General features: G+C 42.8%; 2 protein-coding genes across 2 annotated transcripts; one reads left to right on the top strand and one right to left on the bottom strand.

Annotated features, from left to right (window-relative positions):
• Window positions 1-231: 231 nt before the first annotated feature.
• Window positions 232-3,870, bottom strand: LOC103723500 (vesicle-associated protein 4-2-like). Its single transcript, XM_008814425.3, has 7 exons — window positions 3,236-3,870; window positions 2,229-2,299; window positions 1,928-2,009; window positions 1,685-1,803; window positions 877-954; window positions 643-762; window positions 232-550 (listed from the first exon to the last, which is right to left on the bottom strand). The coding sequence occupies exons 1-7, from the start codon at window positions 3,579-3,581 to the stop codon at window positions 491-493; spliced, it is 876 nt and encodes a 291-aa protein (XP_008812647.1). The 5' UTR covers window positions 3,582-3,870; the 3' UTR covers window positions 232-490.
• Window positions 3,871-14,194: 10,324 nt separating this feature from the next.
• Window positions 14,195-14,822, top strand: LOC103723501. The gene has a single exon (XM_008814426.4). It carries the CDS (start codon window positions 14,455-14,457, stop codon window positions 14,725-14,727), a length of 273 nt encoding a protein of 90 aa, XP_008812648.1. The 5' UTR covers window positions 14,195-14,454; the 3' UTR covers window positions 14,728-14,822.
• Window positions 14,823-15,977: the final 1,155 nt, after the last annotated feature.

Below are 15,977 nucleotides of genomic sequence, written 5' to 3' on the forward strand. Positions count from 1 at the left end.
AATATGAAGACATTTCAGAAGAATGTTGCACCAGGTTTAGAGGTACATGAGTGAAAATGATTACAACACCTGCCATTGGAAATCAGTCAACACCAAGCCTCCATGCAGAGCTCCCTTTCCACAAGAAGCATTACTTTCAATCTCCAACATCTAGTAATTTTACGATATTCGAAATCTCCTTCACAAGAATATAGAAACATGACGGCAAAATTTTGGGTGCCTCACAATATCTTTCACAACAAGTAGTTTATTTCAAAAGCAAATATCATTATACACATTTAGAAAACAGAGTTCAAAAGCACTACCGATATCAAAGGTTTGAGTAATTGAAGCATGTTATTCTATCAAGTTGAACCTTTAACATAAACAAACACCCAAGGAAACCTAAAAATTAACCAGGGTAGATAATGACAGTTCCTGTCTCCAAAACACATGATTCGGTGATCTCATTAAAGAAAAAGAAGGGGTTACAATAACAGCAAACGGAACTTTACACTGAGTCAACCGCCTCAACCTGCTGACGAGCAAGGTATCGTTCCCTTCGTTCTTTCTAGAAAAAAGGTGAGAGGAGAAAGATAAGAATGATGGCAAATCAAGGAAACAAGCAGTCCTTAGCTTAATTGTTTAGGTAAAGGTGAATACCCATTCATCTATAACAAGCCCTTCACCCACTATTTTGGGGCCAGTGTCTTCAGCAGGTTTCTTGCGCGTCTCAAGTGCCGCCTCAGCCTCAGCCAGTTGGTGCTTCAGCTTTTCCAATTGCTTCAGAATGCATCGACAATACATACGATCATTCAACATGTTTTGCATACAGAAAGCAATCTTAGGCATAAAAGAAGGTATGTGATAGTCATTGTTGCTAAAGTGCTGGCTTACAGGGCAGGGGCGTTCTGGATCCAAGAATATAACCTTTAGAATCTGCTCCGCTGCAGCCTGATCTTTCAGCTCATCAAACTGTCAAGGATATATGCTACGAACATTCAGAATTTTTTTTCCTCAAAACAAAAATTAATGAAGATATATTCATGAAACAAATAATAAAACACAAAGTGCTATCATATTGAAAAAAGGCACAAATGGTCTTAGGCCTGGCTCTAGAAAGGAATACAGATCACAAATATTTGTCAGATCATGAATCTCAAGAACAACAATGTCGATCATCTAATAATCAATGGCCATCTTTAGTATTGTAGGCAAGGTATTTCCATGGATCATGGGAGGTATGTTTCTTTACAAGTAGGTTCCACCTACCCTTGACTGGTTCACAGCAAAAGCTCTAAGATCATCAGTTGGAAGGCTGATGCCAATTTGACAGTCAGCTGGAAAATTAAACTCAACTCTTTGCATCCTTCTTTGTCAAATTTGTGATCCACAGCCATTCCTATCTTAATGGGATAAAACCTAGTTGTGTTGATACGCACACACACACACACACAATTTCATATATAACAGTGCTGACGCCATATTCATATATTCTGGATTGAATTACTCATCTAAAGTTACCTGGAGTACTTCTTTTATCGACTAGAGTTTCCTATATCCTAATGCATAGTCAAAACACACCATCTCTATGTGTGGAACTTTTTACACCCAACAGAAAAACTCGAGAAATATTCATTTGCCATGAAAATTCACTTAATGTATAAAAAGCTTAAAATACGCATGATAGTAAAGAAAGACTCACCAGTTCTGGTACATATTCCATTGGTCCTTTTACCTTTAAGCTGACAATTTTAAACTTAACATTGCTTTTCTGATCTATGATTTTCTCATTGTTCTCTGGTTGCTCCACAAACTTGAAAACTAACAATGAAATTGATGACTTGAATGAGGAATCAACAGAATACTTCCACAAAATTATCCTCTATTTAAATAGAAAAGGAAAAATGAACCAAAACCAAATATCTAAACATGGTGATCATAGTACCAGTTGCTATGATACTCTCGCCCGGAGAAAGTATGGCCCCAGGAGGACGCATGAAACAGCTTTTTGGTGAAGTTGTTTGAAACTAAAACCACAACGCAAGTAACAATATTAGCTAATATAGAAAAGCAAGAGAATTGTGTCAAAATAGTAATAATAAATGTTCGATGATCAAGAGATTTATGAAAACCTGCTCTGTAGATGATTAGATAATTGTCGATCAAACATGTAGATCATGTCAACAGCTACTTTTTGAATTCAACAGTCGCATAAAAACTGAAAGAGTACAGAAGGCAATACAAACCTTAAATGCTACATGAGACTTGCTGATGTTTTTTATCCTGACTGCACTTTTAGCCTGCTTACCAGGTTCATCTTCAATTGAAAAATTTAAAAAAGATAACAACAGTCAGTAAAGAAGAACAACACCGCCTGATTCATGTCCTGAAAAGTAACCTCCCATGGAGTAAATCTAAAAGTAATTCATAATCTACATAAGAATCAAACACAAAACTAAGAAAATGAGGACGATGTTGACAGAGACGAAGAGAACAAATATAATTCATAATGGAGAAGCACTATCTTTTAAAAAAAAAAATCCACCAACATTTGATACTATTACGTTTGTCAGAAAAATGAACAAAAGAAAAGATATGATACCAGGAATTATTCTTAGAATTCAGAACGAATCATAATCTGAAAAAAAATGCAGAACGATCACTAAGGAAACAAAAGATCCGACCCCCACCACACACCGGGAAAAAAAGTTAACAAAATGCAGTAAAAGAGATCAAACGAAGCGAATCCATTGGAATACATCACCACTAAAGCAAAATTATTTTAATGATTGCATGAACCCAGATCGACACATGCACATGTAACAGTTACCAAAAGTAATATCGCAAGAAACAATAAGCAGAAAATAAGCATAAAAGAGCAACTCTCATTAATGCGTCTAAGGCTTCAACATAAAAAGGAAGCCTCTCATTACAAATTGAGAAAGAGACCAAGTTACCATACTCCCAACCCCAAGAGTCCATTGATCTAGAAGCTTTAGAGAAAGGTTCGCCCCTTCGCTAACCAAAATCAAAACTTTCCCTAATATTTCTAAAGAAATCGTAACATGTTGTCGGATTAAAAGAGACGAAAAAATCCAAATCAAAATACCTTTTTTTTTGAGAAGCAAATTCCGAATTTGTTCATGAAAATAAGCTGGCAGATCGAATCAAGATCTCATCTTTCCGACACCTCATCAAATGCAGTCCCAAGAAAAAGGAAAAAAATCCAAGAGTACGACCCCAAGAAACTCACAAGGGAAGTAGAGCTTGTTGGCCGGATCGAGGCGAAGCCGGCGGCGGCTGGGCAGAAGCGACCTCGCCACCGATGAAACCGATCCGCTGCCCGAGCTATGGTGGTGGCCGCCTGAGCTCTGGTGGTGGCCTCCCGAGCTCTGGTGGTGGCCGCCCGATCCGTCCACCTGGCTCGCCTGACCTTGACTCGGCCGGTGGTGACCCACCGACGACGACGACGACGACGACGACGACGATCCCGCACCTCCGCCGCCGCCGCCGCCGCCGCTCTGCCAGAACGGCATCCGGCACAGGCTCCAGACCTTCCCATCCGACGGCTCAGTTTTCTTGTCCGCTATCGCCATCATCGGAGACTCAGCGATCGGTTAAATCACTTCATACAAGAAAGGCGGAGCACCAGACCGCCTGTCGGGTAGCGTCACCGGAGGTGCACCCAAATAATGGATTGCTTCTTTCTTTCTCTCTCACTGGTATCTTCTTCCTATCTTCTTCCTCCTCGATTCCTCCGCGTCTTTAGAGGAAATGAACGACAGCTTGACTTTTTAGCTTTTTAGATCGCCGAGTCGCGGAAGAAGGCTTTTCCAAAAAGAAAGAAAACAGCGAGTGGACGATCGGATCTCAGACACCGATTCAACTGTTTCTAAGAGGCGGAACTGATGTCCGCGATCCGACCCCCGCGGGGAAATAGTATCCGGGTACACCGGATGTAATGCAGCAAGTTTATTTTTTTCTTTAGATTCGTTTAAGTCCGTTTGATCCAATGATCAGATGGCTCATAGTTTGACACCCGTGGCGAGGGGAGTAGGATTTTTTTACCACTTCAATGGTAGCCGTGTCCAAAGAAAGAATTTAGCCGAGGCATGACGTTGACTTGGAAGTCAAACGAGTGAGGGCCATTGGATCTCCTCAGCGCAGCAGGGACGTGGACAGCGGACTGGAATATGTCAACGTGGTAGGCTTAGCCTGGTCTTAGGAAGGGGTTTCCAGGAAGGATATTTTTATTGCACCCCTCCTGTTATCCTATTATGTTTAGACAAATGGCTTACTCATTTTCCCCTTGCAAGACAAGTGATAAGAACAATATTGATCACCTTTTGCGCAACTATTCTTTTGCTACTTAAACCTGGAGTGGTATCAGCTTGAAGCTGGGATGATCCCACTGGCAACAAAGAATGACAGCAAGAATGGTATGGACGGACTGGAGAAATTTGAATCATCTCAAAGCCTATTGAGCTGCATGGAATGCACCTGTCCTTGCTTTTGATTTGGTGTATTTGGCAGGAGAGACGCAGAAGAGTCTTCCTTGGGAAAGAACCATGAAGCTTTCAAACTAGCTAAAGAAAGCTTCTAAGTTATTTAAATCATCGTAAGTGCCAGTCTTCAAAAAGCAGCTGCCTGGAATCTTGATGACCATTCTTTGAATGTTTTTCTTTCCTTCTTTCTTTTGGCCTCAGTTTTGGAAACCTCCTTCTGGGTTCATAAAGAAATTTTATATTTCTTCATAGTCTTCATGAAGCTTGGTGGGAAGAGATCGAGACAGACAGAGAGAGAGCAAAGAGCAAAGCCCAATAGAATGCCTCAAGTTTTTGAACTCCAACTCTCCATGCTCGTTCAAACTAATAAATATCCTTATGTTAATTGTCCAAAAAATATAAGCAATAATTTGAGTTGACAATTTTCTAGGTGCTATTATCTATTAAATATTGTTTATTATGGGTAAAAGCCCATGGCAATTATTTGGGTGAAAACAAGTCTCAAACCCAAATATTAACTCAGTCCATACCAATCTCACCAATTGCATTAGTTGGCAACCTGCAGCCACAAATGATTGCTACTGCCTGAAAAATAACAACGGTGACCATATTAATTTTATCTAAACAATCTACTAGGCAGCTAATAGCCATTAAAACACTAATAATGATATATAAAAATCTCACAATTGCCATGCTTCCCATTTTGGTTTGTGCTTTTAGGTTTTCTTCTCTCCCCTCAAAAGACCAGGAGATAACTGAACCAATAACGCATGTTAATTAACAAGAAAAAGTTGGTGTTGGGTGGAAACAAATGAGCAGGTAGTAGGACCAAAATGTAAAAAAGTTCGTTCAGATGATAAATGGAGGAATGTAAGACCGAACCACTGGTCCGAGTCATGTCAATTCCCATTTGAGCCTGGTTTGGGAGTCAAATTGCTCGTTGTTTTAGATCAGCGTACTATTTCCAGAACTCAAGCCGACATGGCACGTGCACCACCTAGAAGAGCAGGGCTCGCCGTGGCATCGATCGGCGAGCTCGATCACACCACGTGGTCGTGCAGCATGCAAAGCCTGGCCTCAGTACCCACCACATCCTTGCAGTCATCCATCCTCTGATTTCTTTACCTTTGCTGAGATAATCCGATTGAGTTTTCGTCAGAAAGATACGAAAGAGAGCATTTTATAAGCCGAGTTAGGGTACAATTCTTTGCCTATTAATTAGTAAATAGTATCCTGTTTCTACTGTTAGATCCGGTCCTTTCTGGGTAGCGTTAGTCCTTGGACCTGTGCATGGCTGCATTCCTCGGTTTGTTGCAGGCAGCCTTCGACCATTCCTTGGAGTTGGAGAAAGGTTAGTAGATTTCTCCCTTACTTTTTGAAATCGGCAGACTAACATATATGGATCATAATTAAATATCGATATTTTGATATTAAGGCAAGCAATTCTTTTTCTTTGAGAAGTACAATATTGCCTGTATTAGCAGCTTGTCCTTCCAAATTCCCTTGGAAGTTAGTCAACAAATTAAGAGGAGCATACATATGTACATACATCACCAAAAACAATCATACATTACCGACGCATCTTATTACCTATAGTGATATTTATCAGCATTGTTAGTTTTATTACCAATGCTTTGTAAAAAATTGCAAAAGTATTGGCAGTGTGAGCATTAAGAAAAAATATGTCGATACTTATTAGCGTTGTCTATTGTTAATAGCAACGCTTAATCACGTCGCCGGTTAACTACACTAATATTTTTTATAACCACATTTTAAAGCATCGTTATAATTATTTTTTTTGAAAAAAATATTTAAAAAGATTTTAAAACTTTATATACATATATATGCTAAACATATACTCAACAAAAGTGGAATTATTATATAATCAAATAGATTATTTGAAATATTCATATTGTCAATTGTAATTACATTTATATTGTCAATTGACATTTACATTGTGCTTCGAAAAACACAAAAAATATACATATAAAACTCCTAAATAAATAATCTAAAGCTATCATGGGCCGATAGCATCATCATCATCATCTCTACGAGTACAATCAGCATCATAAACCTACAAGAATAAGATGGAAACAGTAGAAGTTAAGAATATGAAAATCATTATGCTAATACAAAAATATATGATAATTACGTAAAATATTCAAATGGTTGTAGTTATTTATTTGAAGAGGGGCAAACCTATACAACATAGATACAATCTGATCAAGCTGAACCCTCAAAGATTGTATATCTGTTTGATGACTTTGCCTCAACTCCTCTATATATGTATGATAATTTTGCCTCATCTCCTCTATCTCTGTATGATGGGTTTGTCTCATCTCCTTCATCTCTGTATGATGGGTTTGTCTCATCTCCTCCATCTCTTTAAGATGGCTTTGCCTCATTTTTTCTGTCGCAGTCTTCAAACTACAAATCTTTATAGGGCTACTACTTTATCTGGTATCTTGGATATATCTACTTGCTACAGACAACTGAGTCAAGATAACTCCAATACTATAATTTTTTATTCGGTCATAAAACTCTGCATTCATCAATTTGGTGGACACCTAAAAGAGTCGGGCTCACCTGACATCGATAAGCCCGCACCACGTAGTCGTGCAGCATGCAAAGCCTAGCCTCAGTACCCACCATATCCTTGCAGTACATCCATCCTCCGATTTCTTTACCATTTGCTGGGATAATCCGATTAAGTTTTCGTCAGAAAGACACGTTGAGAGCATTTTATGAACCGAGTTAGGGTACCATACAATTCTTTGCCTATTAATTAGTAAATAGTATCCTGGTTCTACTGCTAGATCTGGTCCTTTCTGGGTACCCTGAGACCTGTGCATGGCAGCCTTCTACTATTCCTTGGAGAAAGGTGAGTAGGTTCCTCCTTTACTTTTTGAAATAAGCAGAATAACATATATGGATCATAATTAAATATCAACATTTTGATATTAAGGCAAGCAATTCTTTTTATTTGAGAAAGTACAATATTGCCTGTATCAGCACCCAGTCCTTCCAAAATTCCTTGCAAGCTGGTCAACAAGCAAAAGCATACGCATGCACATACATGCGCATGTATGTATGTGTATATATATATATATATATATATATATATATATATATATATATATATATATATGTGTGTGTGTGTGTGTATGTATGTGCAAAGACAGAAAAGACAAGGGATCTCAGTCAGCTTGGGCAGCCTCAGGCCCGACTTCGGGAGCGGCTTCGGCCTCGACAATGACTTCGGGAACTGCTTCAATCCCGACCTCAGTAGTAGCCCTCACGGTACCCTCATCTGCCATATCGGCGACGAGCTCACATGCCTCAATGGGCTTGCTCACTTCAGGTGCAACCGCTGCCTCTGCAGCTCCAGATAGATATGGGCGAAGGTCGCTGAAATCGACCTCGGGGCAAAGCCTCTGAGCCTGGTCATGACAGTTCTCGAAGCCCTAGATTATGGCATTAGTAGCCCCCCTCCACCAGCTCATCCATATATTCTTCGGACTGGCGAAAGTTTCGGACCGCCTCTCGGGCCTGCTCCTCTGACTATCTTCCAAGTTGCTCAGCCTTCAGCCTCAAAACTTCGGCCTCATGCCTTTGGCCACCCAGTGCATCTTCAAGCCTGGAGATGCGGCTTTTGGCGGCCAAACGAGTTCGAGCGAGCTCGGCCTCCATCTCCTAGATTTGGGCAAGTTCAGCTTCGACTGCTCTTCCCTTCTTCTCGGCCTTCCGCTGACGCCGCCCTCTCCTTGGCCTCGAGCTGCCACTTCTCGGTGGCCGCTGCCTTCTCTTCGGCCTCCTGCCGCTACTGCTCGGCAGCCATTGCTCGAGCCTCGGCCTCCTACCTTCGGAGCACAGCGTGCTCCATCCTCGGCCAGAGCACCTTCAGCTGCCCCCGACAGTCAGACATGGTAGACACTAGCATGTTGACTATATAAAGAAACTGACATAGGAGACAAGAGACAAAGTGTTAGCTGAGATCAAGCACTTAGAAAAAAATATAAAAGCAAGGGTATGACATTACTTACCAAGATGCTAGCGGAGTATGCTTCGTTAGCGAAAACTTCGAATCCCAACTCGTCCAACCAAGCTCGGTCGCCCGGGAGTGTGGCGCAGTGGACGAGCTCGCGAGTGACTTTGCCAGACTCGAGGGCCATGTTGTCCTCGAACAGACGACATCCGGGCCGAAATAGCCTCCTCCCGGGCTCAGAGATAGTGGGCTCGGCCCCAGAGGAGGTCAGCACCCCAGATGAGGTCCCGGCCTCGGAAGAGCTCGCGACCCCAGCAAAGGTGGGAACCCTAGAAGTGGACGGGATCCCCAAAGAAGTCAGGACCTCGAGCCCGCACCTTGGCTCAAGGTCCGATCTGTGCTAGCGAACAGTTTTGCGGATCTTCCGAGCTCTATTACCAGGCGCTCCCTTTAGCTCTATTGCCCCCCCTTCTATTGTTGCTGGGGGTAGCTCGACCTCGACATGTAAGGCCTACTCGGGCCCAAACCGAGCAAGTTCGATGATGTTGACCTGAGCAGGCTCGTCCCAGGCGACACCAGAAGACGATGCAACCCTAGCCTTCTTTAGCCTCCGCTCGGGCCGAGCTTCACTCGAGGCGGCCACCCACTTATGGTTCCTAGCCATCAAGGTCTCAACGTCGACAAGCATCCCTTCAATTTCTGACAACAGGAGCCTTAGTGAGAATTAAATATAAAAAAAGGAAGAAAATAAGGAGGAAGAAGGATGGCTACGCCGCCCTTACCCCCAGGATGAGCCGAGCTCAGACCGACATTCAGTAAAGCTTCCTCGCTGAGCAGATCAGGAAGCTTCAAAGACACTTCGAGCTCGAGCAGCTCGTCTAAACTCTCCTACTTGGACCACGACAACTTGGAAAATTTGTTATTCACTATGGCCCGCGCGACCCCCAAGTCGGGTCAAACCCCTACAACTGCTCGGAGGAGAAAAAAAAAGAATTTGTCCTTCCACCCATGAATGGAGGAAGGAGCATCTCGAAAAAGGGTGCGGCCTCTCCGAGGAGAGAAGTACCACCACCTTTTGTCTGCGAGGTTGGGTTTCAGTATGAAGCAAACCCGAAAGACACTCACCGAAATGCGAAGATCATGGGTAAGGTAGAAGACGAGGAAGCTGATGATCATCCTCCAAGAGTTCGGAGTGAGCTGCGCGGGGACAAGACGATAAGTCGCCAGCAGCTCATTCACGAACCCGTGAAGGAGGAACCTCAGCCCTGCTCAGAGTATTTCTACATACACTCCGATCTGACCCCTAGGAGGGTCGATCATCCGAGCCCCGGGCCCCAAAAGCTTAAGAGTGAACTCCCCGAGAAAGAAGAACCGAGCCCGAATTAGGCTTTGCTCCTCTTCGGCCATGCTTGAGCCGATTCCGCCTAGACTGTGATCCACCTCGAACTCGACCTCCTCCGTACCCGAAGAAGTCCGAGTTCGGGATGGACCTATGCTAAGCACAAGGGCTCTCGAAGGTGTTCCCATTTCCTTGCTCACAAAAAAGAAAAAAAAATGACAACTCTCTGGGTGACCAAGGAGAAAAGGAACACCTACTAGAGACGTCTTCGGAGAAGATGATTGGGAAAGGGGAGAAGGATTCGCCACAAAGTCTGCAGGAAAGCTTCAAGTAGGCTCGAAGACAACAATGGTGGCCAGGAGGAAGGAGAGCGAAAGCAAGGAGAATCAAACAAGGACCCTAGGGCCTCCACAAGGCTTTATATAGCTTGCCTTAATGGCTTTGATTGGCCTTCCCAAATGGCCGAAGCGGTCAGATCCCGCCAGGTGGCAGACCCAAACACTCTCCTAACGGCTCCCTCAGCATATCCTCCCGAATCGTAGCATTAAAGGCCAAAAACATCATGGTGACTACTTTCGAGGGCAAGGTATTGATGATTGGCCCTTCACATTCCGCAAAGCCACGCGCTTCGAAGATGGGACATTAATGATTGGCCCCTCGCGCTCCATCTAGCAACGCTTCGAAAAGAAGCGCACACACAACCTATTAAAGAGCTCCTGTGACCGCTCCCGCTTGAAATGATGTGGCAGCCTTATCCACTCAAGCTCGGCTTGCGAAACTCAGCCTGAAATCATTGACCCCCAGTAATGTGAAGCGTACCCAGTTCGGTGCGCACATTTTCATGAGCACTTGGCTACAATGTTGGACGATCAACAGTCTAGCTACTTCTTTCACCCCAGTTAAAGAGCGACTCGACTTCGAAAGATGGGGGGCAAATGATAGGGGGCAGAATAAATCGTCCAGCTCAGGATAGGGGACCACCCCATTCCGGCCAAGTAGACCTCGGTGCTGACTAGGCGGGACCTCGATCCCGCTTAGAGCCAGTCTGACCTCGGACCTCGCCGAAGGCTAAGCTAACCTCGTCAAGATCTCTCCACTGCTATGACCTGCAGCAACCTCTTTTGGTGCTTATAATGACGTCCCGGGCTCGAGCTCAGGACGCCTTGCTGCGTCAACTGCAAACCAAAGAGATCCCTCGACTGCGGGGATATATGACGATGCATTCCAGCCCGAGCTCGGGGTGCCCTATACGACAATGCGCCCCGGCCAAGTTTAGGGCACTCTATGCAACGACGCGCCCCGGCCCGAGCTCGGGGCGCTCTGCTGAGCAAACCTGAAAGTCAAGGAGGATAGGCCGATCTCAAGGCATGCCAAGTCGACCTCATCAAACACGTCGTAGCCCCCAAGTCGGCTCGACCTCAACGCCTACCGAGCCGATATCACCGAATATTTGTCGTGGCCCCCTGTGTCGACTCGACCTCCGCACCCAGCCAAGCGGGCAAGGCCGATCTCGGCCTCAACCAAAGGCCGAGCTAATCTCGCATGGTACGCGCCGCAGCCATGCCCTGCGGCAACCTTACTGCACTATGCTCTGCTTGATGGTCGCGCCGAGACACGTCGACAAAGTACTACGCCTTGCTACCCCAGCCATGCCTACTGACAAGGGCCATGCCTTGCAGCACATGCCAGCGCCATACCACACGCAGAGACAACTCAAACCGTGTGCCTCAAACAAGTTGTGGCTGCGCGCCACCTGGCCAACACCGTCTCCTCCCATGATGAGAATAGGCCACACCTCCGCCACCTGGGCACCTCCGCGGGGACTTTAAATAGCCCCATCAGGTAACGCCTAAAGGACTTTTGGCCAACAAATACTCCACGCTAACTTAAGCATCGGAGGGCCCTCATCGGAAATTCCGGTGAGGCTTTGTGCAGGTACGCCGACGCACGGGAGGTGGCGTCCTATCTTATTCTCGGCCAGAAGCTCCCCCGATTCCTTCGGCGTGGTCACCCCCGGGCCAAATTTGAACCACAACATATATATGTGTGTATATATGTATATATATGTCTATATATATATATATATGTGTGTGTGTGTGTGTGTGTGTGTGTGGATATATGTATATACATAATAAATCAGACATATTGCACTTTTTACATATGAGTGTCCCATGCCCATACGCCGCACTTGATGAATTTATAATCACACGTACCATCCCTATTGTCGTCTTTTTCTCTTCGATGTGGACAAAGAGTAAATAAGTTCGATGGCTAAGCTAGATGGATGCATGAGCGTATCATCGACATTCGATTAGCCAAAAAAATAATAATTAAAAAAATAGATGATTCGAATAGAGTATATCCAGATGCCTTAATCTTCAAATTTTTTTGCTACCATCATATTGTCCATTCAAAAAAAAGATGAATAGAGTTGGATAGGGTTTTGGGGTACCGACTAAATTTATTTACTATTACTGCTACTCCTAAAGTAGAATACTATGAGCAATCTTAAAAAGCAAGATAAAGTAAACATAATTAAAGATAAATTGGATTCATGGATGTATCATAGGATCCCATTCTCAATATTAATTTCAATCTAATATTTATAAATGGCTCCTCATAGCTAGTAAGATGAAATACTCATTTTAGACACTTATCTTTTCTATTATATGCTACATAATCCACTATTACGCAGAATGGGAGCTTGTGTGGAATCTTGGATTTTTGGCATAACAGCGGTAGAACATAACAAAATATTATGGCCGTGTAACATAGGGGCCTACGCTACTGAGAACTGGGCCAAAATATCGACACATGAAGGGCCCGACACATACATATGGTTCTATCTCTCCTCTCATGTCATGGCTAGTGGAAAGACTATACTTCACTCCTCCCATGTTATGAGTAATGGTAAGTTGGATATAATTACGGTTCTTGAATGCTGCTGCATTAAAATCTCGTCATAGGCCGACAACTCTTACTCCCTTGGTATGTACGTTCTATTCATTCAGGCCACACCTTTGATGTTTCAGCCTGCCTTTTTTTTAGTATATCGGCCTTTAATATATCCCTTGGAATCATAACTTGCTCAAAGAGAGATGGAGAATCCAGTCGGTAAAATAAAAAGTTTATTCCTTCCATGGGCAAAATTTTAGCTGAGAACAAGTTAGATCTTGCTCCGCATCTTGAAGTCTTTCATAAGCCTTCTCTCTGTTTATCACATTTCTTTCGAAGTTTCGAATACCTTGGCGGAATCTATGCTGTCAAAAGCCATCCCGTTTTCATTGCGGCATTGTAGCAGTAGAGTGGTGACGGAGTACGTTGAAGAATCAACCTTCATCGTCAGGATATATGGGCCTGACTTGAATCCAACACAATCTTCAGCGAATTTAAGTTGCTCGACGGATACCTTCATTGTAAATTAAAAAAAGGCAAATGAAGTGTAGGTTGAGCGGAAACTGCCTTTGTTCTAATACAACGTTGGACCTTACTCCCTCTCATCATCAAATAATAAATAGGTCCAATCACCAATCTTATAATAGCAATTTGTCTTTATATATATATATATATATATATATATATATATATATATATATATATATATGAAGAGAAACTATTTGTAAATAATTTGCAATATATATATATATATATATCAAATAATAATAATAATAATAGTTTACAAAAGATAGTGGTTTGTAAGTAAATGTGTTATACTATTCAACAAGCTGAACAATCTTATAGGTGATTTAAAGAATCTCTTTATCTTCAATGTACAACTATATAAGCTCCGCATCCTGGTATGAGTCAGCTTTTTTCTAAAAAGATAGGTCGTCGTATCTTAACATGCGACACTAATGCTCTAAGGTTATTTCCAAGTTTGAGATGAGGGTCAAGCAGCTGTTCTGAATGCAAATGCTTCTAGCTGAAGAAGTTTGATAAATTTTTTTGCAAAACATAATAGATAGAACTCGATTTTTTTAAGAAAATCAGAGCATTTCGTTTCTTCCATATTTTCCAACCTACAATTATAATCAATTGATTCGTAGCTTTTCTCATGTTGTTGAAATTTCTATTTCTCCATTTAGTCCACAGATGCTGGTAGGCCATTCTCTCCATTTCGCCCATTCTCAAACTGATCAGCAGCAATCTGATAGCAATTTGAAGTTAGAAAACTTTCACTACTTGGAGAGCAAGACCAATGGATCCACTCAAGTTCAACCTGACAGTAGGTCGAGCTGGCCTTAACCTCGGATGGTCGGATCATTATTGCCAGCTCAACATGGTGGCCCAATGTCTGCCACCGAGCTTGTGTACACGGAACCTGGGCGACCTCCAAAGCAGATGAGGTCATCAACTGTTCTTTTGTGAGCAAGTTGCAGGCAAAGTGTCCCCATGGAGCCCTTCTCTCTAGTGCTTTACTGCTCGCCCCTCGAACCCTCCGGTTTCTGGCCATTAAACACCAAAACAGCCCCTTGTATTTGGGATTGGCACTCCCCAAAACCACCGGCACCTCGCATGCCGTTTTCTCCCACTCTCCTCTATAAATCCTAAGGCCACCTTCCGCTCAATAGAGCACCGCAGTCTTCCTCTATTTTTCATCATCTTTTCAAGCTTATTAGCACCAGCTCCGAGAGAGAGCAGTGATGGCTTCTGCAAGCAGGGCATCTTGGGTCGTGGCCGCCAGTGTTGGGGCAGTGGAGGCCCTCAAAGATCAAGGGGTGTTGTGTAGATGGAACTATGCCTTCAGGTCTCTACACCAGCAGTCCAGGAGAAGCATGGGCTCATTATCTCAGGCTATGAGGATGTCTTCTTCCATCAGTGCTGATAGAAGAAACAAAGGGGAGGATGAGAGAGCTAAGCAGTCTGAGGAGTCCTTGAGGAAAGTCATGTACCTGAGCTGTTGGGGACCCAACTAGCTAGGGAGATGCAAGTCCTTGTAAACCAAGTATGAGAATTGTTATATATCTTGTGAAGAAAAAAAAAGAAAAAAAAGCCTTCTTTAATTCGCCTTTGTCTATGAGTTCACTCTTCTGTGTCTTATGATTCTCTTGCCTTTTTCTTTCTATTTAATTTTTTTATGCCACTTGAGAATTACCAACCTTTTGATGGAATTGAAAGACTGAAAACCGAAGCCTTAGTGATTTGTTTTTTTTACAAGTTTTTGAACTGTGACATGAAAATATTTGTGATCCCCAGATGCTGCAGTCTTTCATTGCCATTCATCTCTGAAGAACTTTCAATTGGTGGTGAAATCTTTTTCCAGGATCTTCAGGTTCAAGTGGGGTGCTGGGCTACTATTCTGGCTTAAAAGTTATACCACCTTGCTCTCAGCTTTTTGTGGATGACAAAATTTATTGTCAAAGCCCTAAGATATAAGCATGTCTTAATCCAATTTTGGCATTAAAAAATCTGTGAGATTTCAATTTGTTTTTAGAAAAATTTGGATGGGAATTATACAAATAAAAATAACAATATTGTAGAAAGGAAAATTAACTAAATTTGCAGGCAGGTTGGGTGGATAAAGAACTCAACCTTCAAATTTTTCCTCCCAGCCGACCTATCTTGGCTTGTTCTCGCAGGTAGGGATTGATTAAGGGAAAAACAAAATCTGGGGACATAAAGGTTGTCCAAGTCCAAAATTATTTTGTGGACATGGTTGTATATACTATGTTTCCTACCATGGGAGAGGTCCGGATAAATTGAAATGCCGAGGTCATCAGGAACAATTTTTTTTTTAATCAACAACCAAAAAAATATATTTCATTTTTCTCATCTTTTATGCCAATTGATTGCGAGATAAAATTGCAAAAAAAAAAATTATGGATCCGAATGAAGAAAAAGAATTCATATAGCTCTTCTAAAACTTAGCTGAGTATAGCCATTGAGTTTTGGTTATACCAATGTTTGCAAATATCTAACATGAAAAATTAATATTTTGAAGCCCGTACGACACTGGATGTGTGCCCAGGAACCTTTTTGGAAGAGGGATAATAATGGCCCCATGATCAGGACATCCCATCAAGAAGCCAGCTGGATGTGGGACCCAAAGGAAAGCACCATGCGGGAACCACTCGTAGAGTTTCACATGATAACATTGCGGTGGGCTTCAATATCTTTCGTTATGATCCTTCCAAATGTGGAGCGTGACATGCAAGTGTAAATTACA

This window comes from Phoenix dactylifera, chromosome 4 (assembly GCF_009389715.1).
Source record: "Phoenix dactylifera cultivar Barhee BC4 chromosome 4, palm_55x_up_171113_PBpolish2nd_filt_p, whole genome shotgun sequence".
NCBI classification, from domain to species: Eukaryota; Viridiplantae; Streptophyta; class Magnoliopsida; order Arecales; family Arecaceae; genus Phoenix; species Phoenix dactylifera.